Source organism: Fusarium graminearum, chromosome 1 (genome assembly GCF_000240135.3).
Source record: "Fusarium graminearum PH-1 chromosome 1, whole genome shotgun sequence".
Taxonomy (NCBI): domain Eukaryota; kingdom Fungi; phylum Ascomycota; class Sordariomycetes; order Hypocreales; family Nectriaceae; genus Fusarium; species Fusarium graminearum.
In genome coordinates, this window is record NC_026474.1 from 9,404,474 (window position 1) to 9,425,491 (window position 21,018).

Here is a 21,018-nt window from a genome sequence, read left to right on the forward strand (position 1 = left end):
ATCAGCGTCTAACGACAAGAACGATAGCTTTGAGACTCGCAGTGCACAATCCGCGCCTCGCTCCAATGATGGTGGCATATGGAGTGAGAGACGGGCGGGTTTTCGCACACTGCATCAGACAGATCAGATGCGCCCGTCTCAGCTGGCTTCTCCCCTACAGATTACACACATGTCGGTCATGACCTGGGCCGCGCTGCAAGATCCAGGTACTTCTATCCACAATACCCCAAAGTACTATATCGTATCGACCGATGTTATCCTTTTATCCCTACCGACCAGCATTGATCTAGCATGTATTTCCCGTCGTTCCCAGGCCCGCCCGTAAGTCTAACACCAAGAGAAAAATAGATCGAATGGATGACTCCAGCCATGTTGCATCGTTCCCTGCAAGCTGCCATTTAGCTTAGCTTACCTATCGTACTGGAGCCATTGTGGTGCTCTCCTCCACTTGGTTTGGAGGATTTCTGTTATTTTCCGGAGCGTTTTATCAGTCACTGGTATCCAATAGCGATGCGCTTCACTTGTGATGTGGATGTTTACCGTCGTTCAATGGGGGGCCTCAGAGGACGAACAAAGTTAATCCCAATGCCCATATCCAACAGCTACCAACCAAACCATACCGGACTGGACTGTACTAGGAATGGAACACGTGGTGGACATTGAATGCAGGGTGGACGAACTGCGTCTGAATCCCAACAACTGGCAAACTCCCTTTGATAAGAAAAACATACACGATGGAGATTTTCTGTTTCTCTCTCTTGGAAAAGAATATGTTAACGTAGTGAGGAGAGCATGGACATTCGAAACCGCTCTTCAGGTGATTATTACCTGGATGTGGAGTCGGGCTAGCGAAAGACGGGACAAGCAAAGTTGATTAAAGGCAATGCACAAGATGATGAAAGCGACACACGATACTACCTACCGTGCTTTCCTGCGCTGCGTAAAGTCGAGCCCTGTATGCTGATGCTTGGCCGTTGGCCAAATCAGTGATTTCCACTGTAACAAGGTTGCAGTCCTCTCATGACCCCTGGAAATACAGATCTACAAATTTTACTCTCTCAGGGTACCAGGTTATGTACGTCTAATTTACTGTTTCCTTGGGGCTTCCAAAGTTTCAGCAGTTATAATTCGTACACGCAAACTACATAAGCTTTGCCGTTAATGTTGGAGGTTATCTGTTCAACATTTCTCTCGGTCAATATACCATCTCGATGCCTTGATACACCTACTACTACCTTCTTTGACACCTTAGTACTGAGTGTTTATGCAACTGTTCTCTGGACTGGCAGGTAACAGGTAAGCAGAGGCAGGTGGTTGCAAAGGTTGCTCTTGACCCTCATGATTTGGTGGATCGTAGTTACGACAACTGGGGCAGTCACAGGCTGGGGTTTCCATGTCTTTTTCGCTATTGGTACCCTGTCTGTTCGAATAACTTCATCCTATCCATCTCTGTTTACCTAAGTACCTAGGTATCCTCAATGAAAGTCTTTACCGCAAGAAGTAGTAAAAGAGACAAAGAGAAAGAAAACTACGAATTGAGCCAATTATCGACAGTGGGTCCTAAGCGAAGTGTTCGCGTGCCTGCCTAGTAGCATGGAGTAGGCAGTGCCTTAGTACTCCGTACCTACTGCCGTATCTTGAAAGTGATGTCAGGGAAAAGAGGGTCTGTCTGGTTGAACCTCCTTCCATCACTTCTCAATAACCCTCCTCAAACACCATTTCAAACCCCTTGGCGAATCGTGTTCGGAAATTTCCAACAAGTCCAAACGCCTTTACGACGTGCAGATCATCAGGTGATTTTCTAATGTTGATGCCTGCCTGTTAAGATGCATGCGACAATCACCAGTGGACTCGGACTCGGAGGCACCAGTTTCCTGCGTGGTCATAGGTGATATTCGAATATGACCCCGGCTGGCCTTACTTCTGCGCCAGCTCAACCGCCGCTGATCATCACAAATATCGGAAACGATAAAACTGGTTGCCGGCATGGCTACCTAAACTGTCATTTTGGAGATTCATCACCGATGGATCTCATGCAAGCGCTGTCACCCTGTTTGATGGTTTCAACCCCCGGCTTTACCAGCTTTGCTGTGCCTCCTTTGGATCTTCGCAAATCGATCTTTTGTTCATCATGGTTCCTCAACGAAATAAAAACTGCCAATGCGATAGCATCCCGGCCTGAGGAACATTGCGCCGTGACCTGTCTGCACGATCTTACCGTCTGTTTTACAAACACAGTGATTGCTCCCCATCCTGTGGTTGCTCTGACAGATATCTTCGAGACGGGCTCTCGCGTAATATTCGCCGAGAGTCTATCCACATGTGCGCTCCGATGCATATCTTGCACAGTCCGTCACCAACTGAGCCTAAAACGTAACGGGTGTTGGTGAGATCCAGTTGGCGGCCACCTACCCACCGTACATAATTAACGCAAAGATGGCCAATACCACCCGCCAGTGCTTGGTTAACGGCACATCCCGACCATGGATGTTGACCGCGCACACCCGACCCTATGGTCCCAATGTGTCCACCCTGCAGCTTCTCGATTCAACGGTCTCGATGATGCACAACGCTCGAAAAAGCAACACATAAACAATGCTTGTCAAGACTCAGCTGGATGCAAGTTTATTATTCTCGGCACCCCATTCGTCTTATTCATTCTTCAGAGGCCGACAGGCTCAGCAGCAACAACGCACGGCGAGTCATATGGCAATCGTTTCTTCTCTTGCACCATGTTGCAAACCCCAGACTCGATCTGAGATACCACGTCAAAGAGGACCATTGGTCACATCCTTGTTTGATTAGGCACTTCGTGTTGAGCGAGCATATGAGGCCTTCATGGTTCAAGCGCACGATCCCTAGTGTGACAGTACATGCGAACAGGCGCACTTTTTGCTCGTCGTCCCTTCGAGGGCCATCAACTGCCGAGGTCTCATCACAGGTCGTAACATCCTTACAAACTGAAGCCTCACAGTAGTTGTGGCCGCACATGCCGTCACAATTGGTAAGCGAGCTGTGAATTCGAACTCGCGGTCGTTTTTATCGTCCCATCGTGAGCACATTTGAACATAAGAAGATTCGGTCAGGACGCAATACAGTAATACGGCCCCAAAGCAAGGTCAGCATTTCAGTCAACCCCAGCCGATCGAGGTCACGGTCAGTATAATGACGTAGCTATACCTCCTCGGACAACTTACGAAGTACTGTACCTTTAACAGTAGATCGATTTCTCTTTCTTGAGTCTACTTTGTGCGGCTCGGGCGACACCAATGACCAGGCCATGGCCCCGAGACACTACCAACGTACACGCATGTTTACGGTACTGACAACTTCGGCGTGCAAGTCCTATCGTAGACAATCTATACAGTTTCCCATGCTAAGGGTGGGTTGCGCCCGAAGCGATCGGTGAGGGCTTGCTAGGTCCCCGTCCGGTCAAGGCTCACCAACAACTCATCATGTTGAACACTCAGTTATCACAAAAGAATTCGTGACCCGTTTGCCACTGGTGAGAGAAGGATGTGTGCGTACATCGACACATCTTGCAGGCATGGACGCGTTTAGCCTGAAAACCCAGCGACTGAGCACCTGACAGGAAGGCAGGAAGACTCAGAAGCAGCAATTCTTATTGAACAACTCAGGAGAAACAAGGACAAGGATCCATTTCCATCAACACCAGGACGGAATGGCGGGAACCCTGGGATCTGGCTGGATGTGGGGCAGGCTCGACAGCACGATCGTCTGATCCCAGGGCGCCGTGCACTAGTGAGATCCTGCCCGTCCCGCGAACACACCACACCGCTTTCAGCGCTTCCATACACCCCTTTTTCACATCTTGGTTGGGATGGAGTCGATAGTAACGCCAACGCTTTTCTCACGAATAACACTACCGCTTTAGGTCAACAACAACGCGGACACCTCATGCATCCATTCCCATTCACCGACCCTATGTTTTGTGACTTGATTCTGCTTTGTGGGGATACAGTGAGCCAAATCTTGTATCGGGCCCACAGGCGGATGGATCGATCGAAGTGCGCTGCTGCCATTAGCTCAGCGTGCGTGTCAAACATGCAGCAAGACCCTTGGAACACATTGAGCTTCCTGTCTTGGTAAAAGTCGAGCCTGCAACCAGACTAATAGTATGTACCAACCTCACCCATAACTGTGGCAAGTCTGCGTCCATTGCGCCTTGACCGCCGGCAATATGAGAACCAAATGTGGCCACGGCCACAAACAACTACACGGCTTTGACGCTTTACTGTGATTGCCTCCATTTACCTATGTGTGAATCACAGTCATGCTCTACTGTAAAACTACAATGCCCGCTTGATAGGTAAGTTATCGGCTGTAGTGAATCGGTAATAATGCTGACAGGCTCGACATGGTTCGGCGAGACAGTCCGCGTCTTCTGATTGGTGAGAACCCAAAATCCTTCAGGCCACACTAGGTTAGACAGCGACTCCATCAGTGTAGGTGGTTGTTTTCTTTAAATTTGGCACTGCCAAGTCGCCTAATATCGAAGAAGGTGTTATTGACCTATATAGTATTGCATTTACAATTGGGCCTTTTTGTTCCTCCAGGCCCCCAAGCCAATAACAAAATAAGAACCTTAATCAATTTGAACGATAGGCTCACTGGATCTTAGGTGCTTGTGATAAGACTGATCATAGATGTATGCCAAGCGAGGCGTGAATACCTATCCGTTACAGTGTACAATCGACGATTGTGCTGTCAGTAATCGGCCCAAAGACTTATACGAGAGAAATCTCGAGCGACCGTCACTTCCGTTCAATGACATGAGGGCTCGCCAACCGAGCTGGCAGCGGCTTCGAACCATCGCTTGGACCTTTTGGCGGCTCTACATTTACGTCTGGGGTCAATGGCTTCGGTCTAAATTCCGCACCAGAACTCTCAATGTTCTTGCTAGCGTATTATCTGGATATTCTTAAGCTAAGGACTGGTCTACTGATTTGGCCAATGGCCGCTCCTACGGATGCGAGACGAGATAGTGTCCCATCTTGTTCTTCTGGTACCGAGTCGTCGTCTCAGCCTTGCCAGCTTTGGCTAATGAGACAAGCTTAACCAAGCGCACGAATGGCTTGCCCGTTTTAGGTCAATTGAGGTTTGCTTGCCACTTCTTTGACCCAAACTGGCGTGATTCATCATACGATATGATCGAAGGCTTGTTCGCTTGCTACCCGATGTCTTCTTAGTGTTTTCTGAGCGGGTGGTGATGAATAGCCAGTCATGCATGGCGGACAACTATCGATCCCGACTACGCAAGTCTGGCCAGCTACGGGCTGAAAATCAGCATGGAATCTCGGCGGAATCTTTGAATAGGCCTTTGCCGGTCGAATGAAATGACTTCAACTATGTTTCAACTCTCATCATATTGCATCTCATCTCATGTTATAGGCTGGCAGTACATCAAATCAAATCGAATCGAATCGAATCGAATCGTATCTCATCTATACCAGGACGGAGATCCTGGAAGCTGACGCTTTCCAGACCCTTGTTTCTGAATCAAAGCGTGACTCGTCCATTTACAAGGCAAGTTTTGGTGCTGAAAGGTTCGGATGAAATGTAAACTATCTTTGCTTATCAACATCTTTCTTTCTCACTAGATTGCTAAGGCATTTTTGTCCTCTACTACTAACATACGCATCCGCTTCCAAATAAGCACAGTCTTGGTACATCATCAAGGCAATAGCTAAAGCATGAATGAGGAAGTCATGAGGATGATATGTTGCACACCCATGCGCAAGTCATGCCAATACACCAACCAAAACCAACACTGGCTGGCCAGGGTTCGAGGGGTCTATCTACTTTTTAAGCATGATCATGAGTCAAGTCGAGCTACGCATTGAAGCCCCCACCAAATCAATCTTCGAGAAGGTGTCCAAGCGGCGATCTTGACAAGCTAGGAGCGCCAATGTTGTCTCTCTTTTCGTCACCATGATCACCACGGCAGTTGTTTCTAACCGCTATCAAATATCTCACTCGAATGCCGGAAGAGTTGATTTCTAGCCGCGTTTTGATCGGCTCGTGCGCATCCTCTCGCAGAAAAAGTTCCTTTGTCCACATACCTTGTGTGTGCAAATCGTCCGGATGTTGCACGAGTGTATGGAGCTGAACGTGATTTGGTCGTGGTTCACTTGTTTCTCTCATTCACTGGAGGGATGTGGTACGGTTGCGCAAACCTTCCTGTTTACTTTTTGCGCATGCCTGCCAAACTTGCGGTAGACCAGTTCAAATGATGGCTCGCCTTGCCAGCACTTCATCTTTGGTCTTTGTTCAATCGTGGAGCCTCTGTCAGGGGGTTAACGAAGCTCAAGACGGGTCTCTCAAGGGTCCTCTGGGTCCTCTGGGTCTTGCCTGACAGCACATTCAATGCCCGGTATCGTGAGCCATGTTGGACCCTGCCTTGGTCATTATTGACCGATATGGATGGAGATGTGGGTGATTGTCTATCTGGCTATGGCGTGTGACACCTGTGGAGATTCCATAGTGTATGCATGATCGTTCTAGAGGATCTATATCTAGGGGGTGAAGCTGAAGGTTGCGTCTCCAGGGTTCGTGCCAGAACGCTCCCTTCATGCAACTCGATCTCAGGCGGTACAGTTTCTGCCCTGTGCAAGAACCCTTGATGGGGCCCGTCTAATGAGACAGTGCTGTGTTAAATACAAATCGCCTAGAGCTATTGACGATCCGGCTCATAAGCTGGGGTTTAGCACTGACCATGGCGTCGATAAGATCAAACCCGCAGGACCCTGGAATCGCTTTTCTCGGGTAGTTGTGTCGATCATCAGGCCTGAAATACCGTGGTTGGTTAGTTCCAGCTCAATGACGAGTTCAGCCAGTGTCCAAGACTCATGCGCCATCTCGCATCCCCCATCAGGTGGTTCAACGACAAGGGCTGGAGCATCTCTAGATGTTGCTCACCGCTGACCTTACTGCCAGGAAATGGAGTCAGTAGCAGCGCTAGAATGCTCGTTAGCTAGACCAAGAAGAAATGATGTGGGAATATGAGACAGCGGCTCCGTGACTGATCCAGGGTCCTCTGATTTAGTTAGCAGCCATGCCGGGCGAGTTCCTGACTTCCTGACCTGACTCTGGTCAGAAAAGGTTGAAGCACGCCCCTATTGCCTGTGTGCCTGTGCAGCATCGGGGGGCTATCAAAGCGTACTGGATCCAATAGGTTGAGGTTGATGTTAGGGCGAACGCCAGCCGCTTTACGGGGCAGCGCCATACTGTATCAGTGATGGTTTGCGAGCTGTGTGCCATCACTGCCCTGTAATTAATTACGCAGATGCGTCCTTGGCTGCGAAACAAGTTGAGGCAAAGACAGACTCGGTCGGGGTAGATTTTATATTTTATCTCGATTTTAGTGTTGGCTGCCAAGTCTGGTTACAGAAACTAACCATGGGGCTGTGGAATGCCTCCCCGTTGAGATCCTGCATCTTTGAACTGGCTTAACTAACTACTATGTACCTTGACGTGTGTCCAAGCGTTCCTGGTGTTTTGCGATGCGAGTCATGATATAGTTCTGGCGTCGCGGCCAAGTCTGCTGTGTAACCGTACTCAAGCGCGTCTCGAGCGAAACAGCACACGTTGCCTCTCTCCAAAGCTGAAAGAGCAAACTTTGCAGGCTTGTTGGTGATACAAATAATGTCAGATCATATCATATCTCGCTGACATATTTTTTTTTCTGTCTTTCCCTCCTTTCAGTCTAGCTCCACTTGTTGAATCGCGATTGTCAAGTCTCTCATCTACCAATGTTACTCTGCTTTACGCGATATAAAATTGGCGGAAGATTTTTACCTGTGTCTCTGATCTTCTAGGCAGCATTCAAGGAATCTTGCATGCGGCACAGTTTGAGCTCCGGAAATCCTTCTTTCGAGACTGGGTGTGTTGGTATGCTTGGTCTTTGTCATGATATAGCTGTTGAGGCCGGTTAAATATGACTTTTTGGGCCAAATGATGATGGTTTTTTTTTGTTTTTTTTTGTAAATTACAGTTAGTTTTGTATCACAAGCTCCTCGTTTGTCCTGTCTATGTTTGTCTTTGACCCCATGCGCGAGTTTGGTTTAGTTGGTTGAGTGTTCGCCAAGTGATGTGATGCCACGATACAGGGTAAGCTGGTCAGCCAAGAACGTAGGTTTACTTATTCTATTTTGCCTGCCTCTGGCTGCTGTACACTGTGAATTTGTTTCATATGTATTTTACCGGGACTCATATCACCACATGAAAACGGCTTTGATGTAACCGTAGGAGAGCTAGTAAGGATATCTTTGTTTGACCCCTGAGCTTGACGAGTTCCCTGAATACATACGCGTAAACAGACGCTGGAATGGTTACCGACAAGGGCGAGTGTCCCACTAAGGAGCTGTTTTGTGCATGTATTGCATATGGGGCGACCGTATCTGTATAGTATTGCAATATACCTAAAAGACATAGAGAAGGCCATGGGTAGTGTATCGAAGCATCTTTGAGATTGTGTTCTGGCCTTTGGACTCTCACTTGACACTGTCTAGTGACCAGGCACCCAACAAAGTACAACACTACACTGATTTTCATGTTTGTGTAGATAAGCGAATATAAACACCTGGCAGTCACAAACCATCCAACGGAAAGGGGACTATGCTGCTGCTATGTAGTTACATGGGTAGTTATATGGACCGCAAGAGACAAATCACCAGAGAAGGATGGAGACAACAGTATTGCACCAAGACAGAATAGTGTTCAATGCTTATGGTTCGCTTCATTGATCATACGTAGGTATCATTAACCTCCTCGAATCTCGCTTTCCGTTTCCTTTCCTTCCATCTCAATATCGTACACAGACACCGCAGCACTTATTGCTGGTTCTTCTCAACACCCTCGCGGCCGACGTTGCTCAGGTCGACCTCCTCGCCCTTGGTAGCGGGCTCACGGAGACCAGACTGGGCGTGGGCATCAGTGCCGACAGAGCCCTCGACCTTGCCGGCGCCAACGTTGACGTTGCGGGCATCAGCAGACTGCCAGTCAGAGGCAGTAGGGGGCTGGTCGGGAAGAGGAAGGTTGGCCTGAACCTCGGCAATCTTCTGGTCGTTGGATTGAGTCATTTTGATTGATTTGCTGGATGATATGTTAGAATATTGTATCTTTTTTTCAAGTGTAAGTGCTAGGTGACTTACTGGTTTGAAGGTTGTGGTTTTTGTGTTGTAGAAGGCTTGTGTTGATGTGGTTGAAGAGTTGATGATGGATGACGCGTTGCAATGCTTCTCCAAGGCCTTTTTAATATATCTCCTCAGCGCCTAGAGAACGGATCTTCTCGTAACAAACACTGAAAATTGACATCACGATGCGATTTACTCTTGTGACGTCACTGACGTCACTTTAGCCTCATCCGCACGTAAAGCTCCGGTTTATTCCCCACAACCGCCATCATCTCGCGTTCCACGATGTTTCTGATGGATTCTGCACCGCATTTTCTTACTCGGACACTAAATCGGATCGCGGATCGATCAGTTTGTTGTTAAAGAGGAGCATTGCAGGGATTTATATCAAGGCCATCGTCAGGTACCAAGTCAGTGCCTTGGTTGAAGCTGACTCGAGGCGAGGAGCACGCGACTGGCGATAAATCAAATTTGATCAAAGCAGTCAAAAGTCACGTATTCGATCGAATCAAAATCATCTGTAGGCAAAAGACATGCTGCCCACTATGATAGATCTCATTAGACCAGCCCTGTCTGTACACACCTGCAAAGCCGAACCAAAACCGAGCCCGGCGCCCAAAACGCCCCTACTCTAATACGCCTACAAGCAATGTCAACAACATCCAACCCGCCGTGACGTCTCAACCCCCACTACCTCAAACGCAGTCTCCAACCTCTCACCGTTACAGATCCGTAGTGCCCTGCCCCTTACCCTACTCGTCGATCTGTCTCTATGGACGTGGGCTTCTCCCCTGCGTCTGGGTTGAGGTAGTCTGCATCCTCAGCGGCTTCGTACTCGCCAATCAAGTCAGCAACCACTTGCCGTGCCTCGTCAAACTCGTTGAGATTCTCAGAGAATGGCGCTGTCTTCTTATATCCTTCCATGAAAGCATTGCGCTTGCGCATGCCGTCGTATTGTCTTAGGATTCTCTTGAAAAGCTGTATATGCATGTGTCAGTATATGTGTGACATATTACTGTAAAGGGGAAAGATGCTGCGTACCGTTGCGATGCTTGTGTGGTTGGCAAGCATGAGGCCGCTTACACGATGGCTCATGGGGATATATGGACTTCTCTTTGTCAAAGCAACCTGAATACTCGCAGGTCCCCAAGGGATGAACGTAGCCAGGCGTCGCTCACGAATACGAAGCAGACTCTTGTGAACATCGGTTGGGTCAACCTCACCCTGAATGACATTGAGAATGGAAATGTAGCAACTCTTCTTGCCGGGAACAGTCGACACCATGCGGTTCTTAGGCTGAAGCAACCGTCGCATCACGTCAAGCACCGTCGTCTTGCGGACCGTCTTGGCCTGCTCGACTTGATCGCCAGTAAATGGCGTGTAGGCAGTCATGAGGAAATGACATCTAGGGGTTGGGATAAGAGATGCTAGAATGCTGACAAGATCATTGTGCATGTAGCCAGGGTATCGTAGAGTTGTCGTACTGGCCGACATGACAGTGGCAACCTGGCAATTGTTAGTTCTCTCGTCTTGACTCACGCAGCCGCAAATGGCTTTCATAACATGGATTTGATAATTAAACAAGACTGTAGTACTCACCAGTTGGTTCGTTTGTTGGAAAGATGGCTCCTGAACATGCAACCTATCAGCAGCAATGTGAGACAGAGCACCGTTATCCAGAACGACGACTGAATCAGCATTTTGGACCAATCTGCGCATGGATAGGATACTGTTGTAAGGATGTACGACGACATCGCCTGCGTTCGTCGTGTCTGGGAAGACTGAGTATGTCTGTATGATCTTTTTGGGGAACCGATCGTTAAGCCTCTCGAGGAGGAATGAACCAAGACCAGAGCCTGTTCCACCAGCAATTGAGTGCAGCATCATGAAGCCCTAGAGCATAGAAAATCAGTAAACGAGTTCCGCCCATTCTAAAGATTGCTCACCTCGAGAGAGTCACTACCATCAGCTTCCCGGTCAATCATCTCCATGATGTCCTCATACACCGCTTCACCACTCTGGTAACCATCACCCCAGTTGTTGGCAGCACCCACACCATCTTTGCCAACATAAAAGTTCTCGGGGTTGTAAATGTTCTTGTAGGGCCCAGTCTGAATACCGTTGATGACCTGCAAAAGCTTCTTAGCACTCAGCCTTATTGCCACTTATCGGAGGAGGCGCACCCTAGGTTCCAAATCTATCAGGATAGCTCTGGGGATGTACCGCGTGTCATCGCTCTGGTAGTAGAATACATCTTTTCGATCGCCGCCCTCGGTCGCAAAGTCCTCGAGGTTTCCGTCTTGACTGATGCCGTGTTCCTGGCAAAGCTGCTGCCAGAATTGACTTCCAACTGTGTACGTGAAGAGTGTCAGCCATAGCCACTATCCGTATTCATATTCGATCGAGGAGAGTGCCGGAAGTGAAGCTTATGAGCGCATGCATTATAGAGGCTAATAGATGCGGTCTGTAGCTGATGGGGATGGTGGCGGGGGATGGATGAACTGACTGCTGTTGCCGCACTGCCCGGCCTGGATCGTGATAATTTCCCTGTTGAGCACACATGAGTATCGCAATTGAGTTTGCTTCCCGGAGAGAAGGTTAAATTACCTGGGCATATTTGCAAGGGTCGATCAGGGACTGGAAAGTTGTTGTTTTAGAGCCAAATCTTTTTTTGTTCATGCATCGTCTTGGGGAAATCTGACGCGACGCGTGCCGCACCTGCCCTGAGCTTCCCGGGCCTAACTGATCCCCCGCCCCCGCGTTTCACATGAGAACGTCCATCTTCAGCCTCGAGTGTTCCATGCCAAATGGACATGGCTACTAGGGTTTGTTGTCTGCTCGATTCTGATTTGCGTATACAACTACAAGACCTAGGCATTCTTGAATCCGTCAATTTGTCTGTGAATCTTACTGATGAGCCATAAAAGAATTGGACCAGTACGGTTCAAACTGTCGTATCGAATCCATTTTCTCTCAATTAGGTGCCGGGATCATATTATACAATTAATTCATGGCACTAAGTCCAGCTACAAATCCCATCACAGCAAACTCCAATTCTCCTGACAAGCACCGAAAACGAAAATATCTTGCTAAAAAAGCTACTTTTTTTTGTATTCCTTGTAGTACCTAGGTAGTCAAGTCAATCTTTGTCTGCTTGAGCTCCTCCCACGATGTTCTAAAAGATAAATCCACCCGGAGAAAACGAAAAAAAGAAGTATAAACCTCGAATGCTTAACAACGCCCGCAATGCTGCTCCTTGAACCTTACCTTTTCTACGTAAGCACGTTATAGTGTGCTTCTAATATACTATCCCCGAATTTCCTTCCGTATTACTTCTTATTATGAACCTTGTTCTTCTCCAACGCCTCTGCAAGCTCCTTTGCCATATCCGCCGTCTTCACCTGAATCATCCACGTCTCAAGCCCATCTCCCTTCTCATTCGATGTGGTCATTTTCACATACTTCTTGTCTGCCTTGTATGACATATCGGGAAGAACAGCTCGGTTCATGGCAATGTGCCCACGAGGCTCAGCTCGCAACAAAAGACGCACAATGTTGGTCTCCTTGTGCTTGAGCAATCGAAGAGCACCAACACCCTGTGTGGACCATGGACTCTGAGACTTGGGCTTCTTGTCGTCCGACTTGTCCCCAGCCGGCACAAACTTCAACACCTTTGCTCGTACATCGTGCACGACATCTTCGTCCTGCTCCAGGTTCTCGGCCAAGTTGACCTGCTCGTGCTTCTCGCCGTCGTCATCGCCTCCGGCGGTTCCTTCGGCCTGGGTGGATGGTTCCGGGGTCCCGGCAGCTGGTGTAGTGGCCAGGCTAGAGCCTCCCCCAAGACTAAACGGTGTGTCTACACCCGTCGCTTTAGTGGGGCGATTTTCCGATGTGGAAAAGGAGACTTACTGGTCCCGGTGGTAGAACCACCAGCAGGCGGTTGAAGGTTGCCGTTGCCAAAGGCCGGAGCAGACTGGTTGGATCCAAATGTCGGTGTTGCGTTTTGTGCCGGTGAGGCTCCCGTGAAGCTGAATCCTGGTGCCCCAGAAGATCCAGATGCGCCTCCAAAAGCGGGAGTGCTGTTGTTTGCTCCAAAGGCCGTTGCATTGCTTGGTCCGCCAAACTGGAAAGGTGCGGCACCGCCGGAAGGCGCAGAAGGCGCAGAAGAAGCTCCAAAACTGAACATGCCTCCGCTTGATGATGGGGCAGCGCCCGAGTCACCTCCATTGTTACCGGGTGCGAAAGGGTTGTTGAATGAAGAAGAAGCCGAGTTGCCTCCTCCTCCTCCTCCGAACTGGAACCCGAAGCTTCCAGAGGCAGAAGAGTTGGAGCCGAAAGACGCGCCTACGTCATTAGCAGCAGGAGTCGTGGAGGCACCACCAAACAAAGGTGTAGAGGTGCCTGAAGCACCACCGCCGAAAGAGGGAGGGGCGGCAGCGGGGGTGGTTGAGCCGCCAAAGCTGAAGATGGGTGCAGACGCGCCTGACACAGTTCCTCCGTTAAAGGCCCTCTTAGCCGGCGATGGCTCATCCTGCTTCATGGGACTACCATCAAGCCCGGCTGTTCCAGAAGACGGCTTAGGGGATTGGGGCGCACCAAACAGAGGCTTTGCAGCACCGTTGATCTTATCAGCGCCGTTGGAAGCCCCGCCGAAGCTGAACATGGAGGTTGTAGCAGGAGTATCCTTCTTTGCTGCAGTCGCATCGCTGGAACTAGGAGCACCGAATAAAGGCGCAGCAGCAGGCGTTGAAGTGTTGCCAAACAGATTGCTGGCGGTAGTTGTGGGCTTTGCGCCAAATAAAGAGGTAGCAGTAGTCGACTCGCCATTTGCCGCCGACGTACTAGGAGCACCAAAGAGCGAAGTCTTTGGCGCTTCAGTGGCAGCAGGTTTGTCATCGCCAGTTGGCTTGGCTCCGAACAGTGTCGAAGACTGCAGCACAGGTCCGCTGGATTCAGCAGGCTTGCTAACAGCACCAAAGAGGTTTGCAGTTGGCGCGGGAGTGCTTGCTTTATCGTCAGGCTTGGCTCCAAACAAACTGGTGACAGGCTTGGCAGGCTCGGGAGCCTTGACCGCCTCAGTAGCCGGTTTGGAGAACATGGAACCAAAACTTGGTTGGGCAGCGGAAGCCTTGGACTCGAACATGGACTTCTTTGGCGCTTCATCGTTCTCCTTGTCGGATTCGTCGCCGCCAGTCTTATCAGCATGGTCCGAAGGCGTTGACGTCTTCTCAGCAGGCTTAGCAGCACCGAAGAGGTTGGAAATGGTGGCGGGTTTGTTGGCGAACAAAGAGCTTGTAGGCGCCGAAGTAGCCTTTCCGAAAAGAGAGGCAGCCTGGCCCGTTGAGGCAGGGGCAGATGGAGCAAATTTGATGGGGGTAGTGCTGGGGTTCCAGGTTTGGTCAGCAAGCTTTGGGAAAGGCTTCTCAGCCGGCACCTCAGCCTTATCCTCCAGACGCATGGGTTGTCCATCAGTATCTTTAGTAACTCGGTCAAACAGACTTGGGCCAGGAGTGCTCTCCCGAGTACCAGGGGCACTAGATCCGGCGGCCAGGCCACTAGAAAGAGCAGTCTTTTGCCCAAACAAACCATTGCCAACCTGGGAAACAGTTTCAGCGCCACTTGCTGCCGCACTCGGCTCATCGCCCTGGCTATCATCCTCTGCATCAGAATCGGCCTCGCTCTCAGCATCAGCATCAACACCACTATTCTTGGCTGAGCTGGCGTCAGAAAGGTAACCGAAGATGTTGCCACCAGAGGCACCAGCAGTGCTGGTGGGCTTAGGGTTCTGGAAAATGCTGCGAGCGAGAGAGCTACCGGATCCGTTGGTCTTGTTGAACGCAAAGGGATTGGGTTTGGCAGCAGCATTGTCCTCGGCAGGCTTGGCAGAAGGCTTAAGGGGAGAGCTGACAGGAGTAGTAGATGACTTGTTGGCGATCTTCTCAAAAAGAGATTTGGCCGCAGACGCTTGGCCCTTCTGCATCTTTGATGGCTGGCTATCAGCTTCATCACTAATAGACGACCTTCGCTTGTTCTTGCCCAGGGTAGATGTAGGGACAAGGACAGGAGCTGGCGCCGGCGCTTGTTGCTCCTGGACATCCTCCTCATGTTCGGGAGCACGTCGCTTGCTGTTGGTGGAAGAGTCCTTCATATCGGTATCCTCATCATCCGCCTTGCGCTTTTTAGCTGCCGTGACCTTGGTGGGAGTGGGCTCGTCATTGTCCTCCTCTGGTTCAGGGAGACCGTGCTCACGGCGCCATCTTTTGAGAACATCTTTTGAAGGTTTAACGTTCTGGAATTCGTAGAGACCGTATCGCAGTAGAATAATGCTCCTACTCTTTTCAAACTCCTTTGCAAAGTTGATGACATTGAGCTTCCAATCCTTCTGGGAGAAAATCTCGTTGGCTGCGTATTTAAGTCGTCGAAGATCGAGGATGCAGAAAAATTGCCGTCGCTGCTCGTCATCAAACTCAGTGGGGCAGAGATGGGAGAGGAATTGGTCGGCGTAGATGGAGCCCTTGTTGTTCCAATCTTGGGGGATCTTCCTCGTCAGAACCTCGCCAGACAGCTCAGGATCGGGGTCCGCGATACGCATATGGAAGAGGTCTTTGGAAGTAGTCTTGGCTGCCATGCCCCGGGGGGTAGCCTGCGCGGTCGACTCTCGAAAGACGCGATTCGGCTCGGGGGTAGCGCCGGGAGCGAACACTTTCTTTGGGGTATTTTGAGGGATGCTCGGAGAGAAAGGAGTCATAGAAGGACTGTCGGTTGTGGAGGCCCGGAAAATATTCCGGGCGGTAGAGATTGTTGATCTGTTGAGGCTGCTTGTTGGTTGTTCATCGCGAGTCGTCAACATCCTCCGCGACGGCGCACTCTGAGGAACGCCGAGACGGCTGTTCTTTAGTGGTGTTGAGACGTAGCCGCGCCTCGCAAAAGGCAGCGCAGGACGCGGTCGAGGCGTGCTTTTGCCGGCTTCGGCGAGCTCGTTGTCGCCGGGGATAGAGAAGGTAACCATTTTGCGTGATGGTGGACGAAAGGAGGTAGAGGTGGAAAAAAGTTTTGTAAGGGGAGGGAGTGATGATGAACCACGATCCGGGGGGCCAAGACCAGAAGGTCGCGTTTTTTTTTTATTAAAAACTCGACAGAGTGCGCGAGGTCAGGCAGGTGACGTGACCTGAGGACAAAAAAAGGGGATATAAAACAAACAACGGATGGGAAGAATTGATGAGAAACAATCAAGATGCAGCTAGAGAAGCTGTTCTTGTCGATAATCGATGCGGCGTTGATGACAGCGCAGTCGCATAGGTTATAAGCCCGGGGTCGCCCTGGGAAACCGTCACGAAAATATGAGAGGAGTTGTACGAACGGATGTTTTGACCGTGCGTTGAGCTGGGGGGACGACTGCTAATGAGCCTGCTGCTGACCCTCCTTCAAAAAATAATTATTATGGGCCCGCCCAATTCAACTGCTCACAGCAAAAGCTACCAAGATACCTGGAGGTCTTGCCTGGGCCACAAGGTACCTCACCATCGATTCTCAGGCACCAAAAAAACCGGTTGCAACCACTTCAGCTTCCACTTTGACCAAACCAAAGACATCATGCTGCGTCTTTACAGTGGAGGTCGGCGGCAAGGAGTCCCCGTGACTGGACTGCATCATGGATTTCTTTCAAGGTACAAAGAAACCGTGAACTTAGTTTGGCCTACATCAAGGGTGATGAATGTCTTGTGTGCAAATGGACTCCCACCCACGACCTGTGATATTTTTAAGTTAGTAGTTGCTATTGTATGAATTTCCTCATTCTGACAAGACTGTTTCACTCGTTCTAGAAGCCGATTGCGCATCAGCGTCGGGCCTCAAACTTAAGACTGCGAACGCTGTGACTGCTTATGCACGCCTCACATGTACTTGCTTTGCAAGGAATCCATCACCGCACCACACACTTCACTTCACTTCACACCAAGGGGAATAAAAATACTAAAATATCAAGTTCCATTGTTTCCTTCCTTGCTGAATACTGGCTACAAAAAGAGCGTGGGTCTCTACGGACCAATTTCGAATGGCAGCAGATTCGTGCATGACTGGCTGCAATTCTATCCCAGCCATACTGCATGGGTTTTTTCCCGTAGATTTTGTCGTTGTCGACGACGGATGAAAAGAAGAAAGGAGAAATAGTACAGAGTAAAGAGGGGAAATCAACAAAAAGCTTGACCGACACGAAAAAACAAACATAACATCCGTAACCCCAGATCCGTTCCCATTAAATCAATTTCGCGCCTACTTGGTGGCAAGTCTCTTCTTTTGCTCCTCCAGATACTCTTCGTCCGAAGCATCCAGAATATCGTACTCCTCGTCCGTCATGAAACCCTCCTCAGAGTAGTCCCACTCGTCATCGATGTTAACGGACCGCTTGGGCTCCTCAACAGGCACAGGAACAGCAGCCTCGTGAATGCTGGCCATAGGTGACTCCTTGTCCAGCTTGGGGAAGATCATCTGGCTGGAGGCTTGGCTCTCATCCTCTTGCTTAGTCTCCTCGACATGTGTGATTTCCTCCTCCTTAACCTCAGGCTCGGGCTTAGCCTTAGATTCCTCCTTGACAACACGGACGTTGACGTCGCACCAGAGTCGGTGGCCGAACTTCTCACCAGTGGGGGTTGTCAGGCGCCAGTAAGAGATGACCTTACCAGGGCGAGCGGGTGTTCGGAGCAGAACGGTGAAGGGAAACTCTTGGCCGGGACCGAGAGGAGCATAGCATACAGTAGATTCCGAAGCCGACATGAGCTCCGAGATGCCAGCGGGGTGGTTGGAGTCCACGTGTCCCATGTAGTCACCACTGACAAACCTGACAGAGCAGCCAGCGGGCCAGTTCTCATTACCCTCGTTGCGAAGGGTCCATGTCTGCTCAAAGTTATGGTTGGGAGCTAGGATAGAGCCATCAGGAATGGTCTCACGAACGAAAACGCCCTTGAGTTCAGCCTGGGGAGCCCGGATGGGTTCTGGGATGGGCTCTGGGATGAGAGAAGCCTCCTCTGGGATCTTGGGCTCGGGTGTCTTGACGGTCACATTGGCAGGAGCAGGCTCAGAAGGCTTGACATCAACGATCGTGCGGACGGCGTTGATAGAGTTGCTACGGACCGCAGGCATAGTCTCGGTAGCCTTAGAGATAGTCTGGCGATCACCCATTTCGGGCATGCGCAGGCCCTCGGGTGTCTCGCCAGTACTTGTGACACTGACGGCACGGACAGGAGTCTTGAACTGAATTAAGGGGTGAGTCACGTTGTGCTTGTTGTCAGGGCTGGCCTCGCAATTCGCGCAGAAGTCCAGATCGTTGCAGATCGCGCACTTGTATCGGGTGCCGCGAATGTAGGAAGGGTAAGCGTTGTGTCCATTGCAAAGAGGTCCATCACAGCAGATGCCAATATGAACAGCTGCTGGAGCTCGGCGACGAAAATCAATCAGAGACTCGTAGATCGGCGCAAATCTGTGGTTGGGGTGGCTGATCTTGACAGTCTTGATGCAGTGGGGCACAATAGTCCCAATCAGGGCAATCGAGACACTTGTAGCGAATGCCAAAGATGTTCTGGTCACAGCCGTCACAGATAGCATGGTGCATGTGGTTACGTCCGGGGCTCATCTTGACTTCGATGTGGCCAGGCATCTTGGTGCCCTTCACAGCAGGAGCAAAGCTGTGCTTGGGATGGTGGCCATGAGAGTCTCTGGCAAAGCATGACTGGCACAGGTCAAAGTCCTCGCACATGCGACAGTGAAGGAACTCGGCCTCGGGGTGTTCTAATGTTCTGTTAGCTTCAAATCGCTGATGATGTTTATTCAGATACATACCTTGTACACAGCAGTTGCATGTTCGCATAATGCCAGGCAATGCGAAAGAAGCAGGGAGCGGCTCATAGAGCGCTTTGGGAAGTGGCACATGATGAGGCATAGGCTCAACCTTGGTCTCAACGGTAGTCTCGACCTTGACCTCGGCCTTAGGCTTGGGCTTGGGCGCGATCGTCTCGGTGGTGCTCTGGACCAGCTGTCCATCGATGGTTGATCGCTTAATCAACCAGTGATCCCGACCATGACAGGTGATGCCTTGGTCAACGCAAGACTGGCAGAGATCAAAGTCACCATCGTCGCAAGTGGAGCAATGATAATGACCATTGGGAATGTTCTTCTCGCAGCTGTTGCAGCAAACGGCAAAGCTAGTGCCGGTTTCAGGGCATACGATGGGACATGCGAAGGACGGCGGTGCAGAACTCTTGGGTAAGAAGTTGATCGGTTGCTGGTCCTTGGCAAGGTTGAAGGTTGGGGGCGAGAACTGTGACATTGATGATCGGTCCGTGAAGTTGGGAAGTCGGTTCTCGAATTCCTTGCGGAAGTCATGTGGTTCTACATATCTTGCCGCATCCTGAAGGAGAGCTGCGTTGTAAGTGCGGGACAGAGAGCGAACGGGAAGAATCGTCTCAGGCGGCGTGACATCTGATGCCGGAGTGGGCGCAGGGGCCTTGGCGGCGGGTGTAGGAGCTAGGCTAGCCTCTTCTGCGGTCTCAACAATCTCTCGGGGAGACTCATCTACATTGACAGGAGCCGGGGCCGATGCGGAAGATTCGGGCTCATCCTCGACAGTGACAGGCTTGGGCCCTGTAGTCTTGGGCTGCTCCTTTACAGTAACGCGGATCTTGAGCTTGGACTTCGCCTTGGCAGCGCGGTAGAGCTGCTTGTAAATGGGAATATTTCCTAGCTCGAGAAGGACAAAAGAAGCCGCAGAGTCTGAGTATCGCTCAAATGCGACTTCAACGTCTGCAGGAATATGCAAGAAATTGCGGATCTAACAACATGTTAGTCGTTATCCAGAAAAGCATCAAACAACCGTCATCGTTATGCTGCAAAACGTAGTATGCTAGCGTATCACTCGGAGGCGATGGGAATAAATTATTGACGTACGTTAGACTCAAGAGTTCCTGGGATCATATCTCGAAGGGGCATCTTGGTGCGGCGGGTGATGCCCTCGAACATCACCTTTATGGTGATGTTGTGGTCGAGACTCGAGGTATGCGCTGCGGACGCCATGATCGCGATGTTTTGGTGCGACTACTGTAAGAAAAATAGTTAGAGACAAATCCTCTCCGTGCCCCGATCCGCAATAGACGAGGATGATGAAAGAAGGAAATGACGATTGCGAATGGATAATTCGGGGTCTTACAGGCAATCTACAATCGAGTCTGGGGCGGTGACGACCAAGATGCTAATGCTGTTATCGGTGGCCGAGATAAGCAATCAGCGGTGACGAAGCGACCGGCAGCCGTCGTAAAGTCGCCGATAATAACACGCTCTGCGAAGAAAATGATGCAGAGAATTAATGGGGTAATGTTAGAAAAGTGAAAAGGAAATGACTTTTTGATGGCGGAAAGAAGAGTAATGTAGATGGAGGAGGAGGAGGAAAGAGAAGGAGGATGAGGCGGGAGAGGAAGAAGTAGTAATACAATGGAAGCTTCCGCTGTACACAGACTTGAGCTGCCTGTAGGTAGCCTGGCCTGGCTGGGATGGACGCGCTGTGCTGCAAGTAACCCAGTAGTGATGCCCGGTATCTGAGGTTACCTTGCACTAGATTGGAGAGCCCAGACTGCATTGCACTGTGAATCCGCTGGCTCCGTGTCACGTCAGGGAGGGAAAGGTACTTTGGGGCTACAAGCTCAAGCCACATGTAGTCATAGAGCTGTCTTCTCGAGTCAAGGTAGCGTGGCAGTATACGCGGCGACTTGAATCAACACTCCAACTGTAACCTGTAGCGGCTGGAACAGAAATCTCCCTGCACCAGGTGACGGCCGGGGGGATGGTCCGGGCTGGGGCTTGGCCTGGGCTGCCTTCG

At 50.4% G+C, this 21,018-nt stretch overlaps 8 protein-coding genes across 8 annotated transcripts; 1 reads left to right on the plus strand and 7 right to left on the minus strand.

The window, feature by feature from the left end:
- Window positions 1-2,024: 2,024 nt before the first annotated feature.
- On the plus strand, window positions 2,025-2,390 carry FGSG_13681 (uncharacterized protein; the record flags this gene model as incomplete). The annotated part of the gene is made up of 1 exon (XM_011320606.1): window positions 2,025-2,390. The coding sequence occupies one exon, from the start codon at window positions 2,025-2,027 to the stop codon at window positions 2,388-2,390; it is 366 nt and encodes a 121-aa protein (XP_011318908.1).
- Window positions 2,391-2,655: 265 nt separating this feature from the next.
- On the minus strand, window positions 2,656-2,991 carry FGSG_13682 (uncharacterized protein; the record flags this gene model as incomplete). The annotated part of the gene is made up of 1 exon (XM_011320607.1): window positions 2,656-2,991. The coding sequence occupies one exon, from the start codon at window positions 2,989-2,991 to the stop codon at window positions 2,656-2,658; it is 336 nt and encodes a 111-aa protein (XP_011318909.1).
- A 3,719-nt stretch (window positions 2,992-6,710) lies between these two features.
- On the minus strand, window positions 6,711-7,246 carry FGSG_13683 (uncharacterized protein; the record flags this gene model as incomplete). Its single annotated transcript, XM_011320608.1, has 3 exons — window positions 6,711-6,924; window positions 6,952-7,136; window positions 7,184-7,246. 3 exons carry the CDS (start codon window positions 7,244-7,246, stop codon window positions 6,711-6,713), a joined length of 462 nt encoding a protein of 153 aa, XP_011318910.1.
- A 915-nt stretch (window positions 7,247-8,161) lies between these two features.
- FGSG_13684 (uncharacterized protein) lies at window positions 8,162-8,464 on the minus strand (the record flags this gene model as incomplete). The annotated part of the gene is given in 2 exon segments (XM_011320609.1): window positions 8,162-8,317; window positions 8,330-8,464. The coding sequence occupies 2 exon segments, from the start codon at window positions 8,462-8,464 to the stop codon at window positions 8,162-8,164; spliced, it is 291 nt and encodes a 96-aa protein (XP_011318911.1).
- Window positions 8,465-8,852: 388 nt separating this feature from the next.
- Window positions 8,853-9,101, minus strand: FGSG_13685 (uncharacterized protein; the record flags this gene model as incomplete). Its single annotated transcript, XM_011320610.1, has 1 exon — window positions 8,853-9,101. One exon carries the CDS (start codon window positions 9,099-9,101, stop codon window positions 8,853-8,855), a length of 249 nt encoding a protein of 82 aa, XP_011318912.1.
- A 717-nt stretch (window positions 9,102-9,818) lies between these two features.
- On the minus strand, window positions 9,819-11,784 carry FGSG_09993 (tubulin gamma chain). Its single transcript, XM_011320611.1, has 7 exons — window positions 11,763-11,784; window positions 11,662-11,702; window positions 11,339-11,505; window positions 11,102-11,284; window positions 10,755-11,048; window positions 10,197-10,661; window positions 9,819-10,133 (listed from the first exon to the last, which is right to left on the minus strand). Exons 1-7 carry the CDS (start codon window positions 11,768-11,770, stop codon window positions 9,903-9,905), a joined length of 1,389 nt encoding a protein of 462 aa, XP_011318913.1. The 5' UTR covers window positions 11,771-11,784; the 3' UTR covers window positions 9,819-9,902.
- Window positions 11,785-12,281: 497 nt separating this feature from the next.
- Window positions 12,282-16,164, minus strand: FGSG_09994 (uncharacterized protein; the record flags this gene model as incomplete). Its single annotated transcript, XM_011320612.1, has 4 exons — window positions 12,282-12,330; window positions 12,423-12,427; window positions 12,503-13,011; window positions 13,065-16,164. 4 exons carry the CDS (start codon window positions 16,162-16,164, stop codon window positions 12,282-12,284), a joined length of 3,663 nt encoding a protein of 1,220 aa, XP_011318914.1.
- Window positions 16,165-17,151: 987 nt separating this feature from the next.
- Window positions 17,152-20,219, minus strand: FGSG_09995 (uncharacterized protein; the record flags this gene model as incomplete). Its single annotated transcript, XM_011320613.1, has 3 exons — window positions 17,152-18,938; window positions 18,990-19,977; window positions 20,094-20,219. The coding sequence occupies 3 exons, from the start codon at window positions 20,217-20,219 to the stop codon at window positions 18,601-18,603; spliced, it is 1,452 nt and encodes a 483-aa protein (XP_011318915.1). The 3' UTR covers window positions 17,152-18,600.
- Between the last annotated feature and the right edge of the window lie 799 nt (window positions 20,220-21,018).

Excerpts from the sequence above, each read along its gene's own strand:
- FGSG_09993 (XM_011320611.1), bottom strand. Across the intron at positions 11,506-11,661 it reads CGGGCAGTGCGGCAACAGCA|TTGGAAGTCAATTCTGGCAG; the intron begins GTCAGTTCATCC and ends TCACGTACACAG. Across the intron at positions 10,134-10,196 it reads ACCACACAAGCATCGCAACG|CTTTTCAAGAGAATCCTAAG; the intron begins GTACGCAGCATC and ends ATGCATATACAG.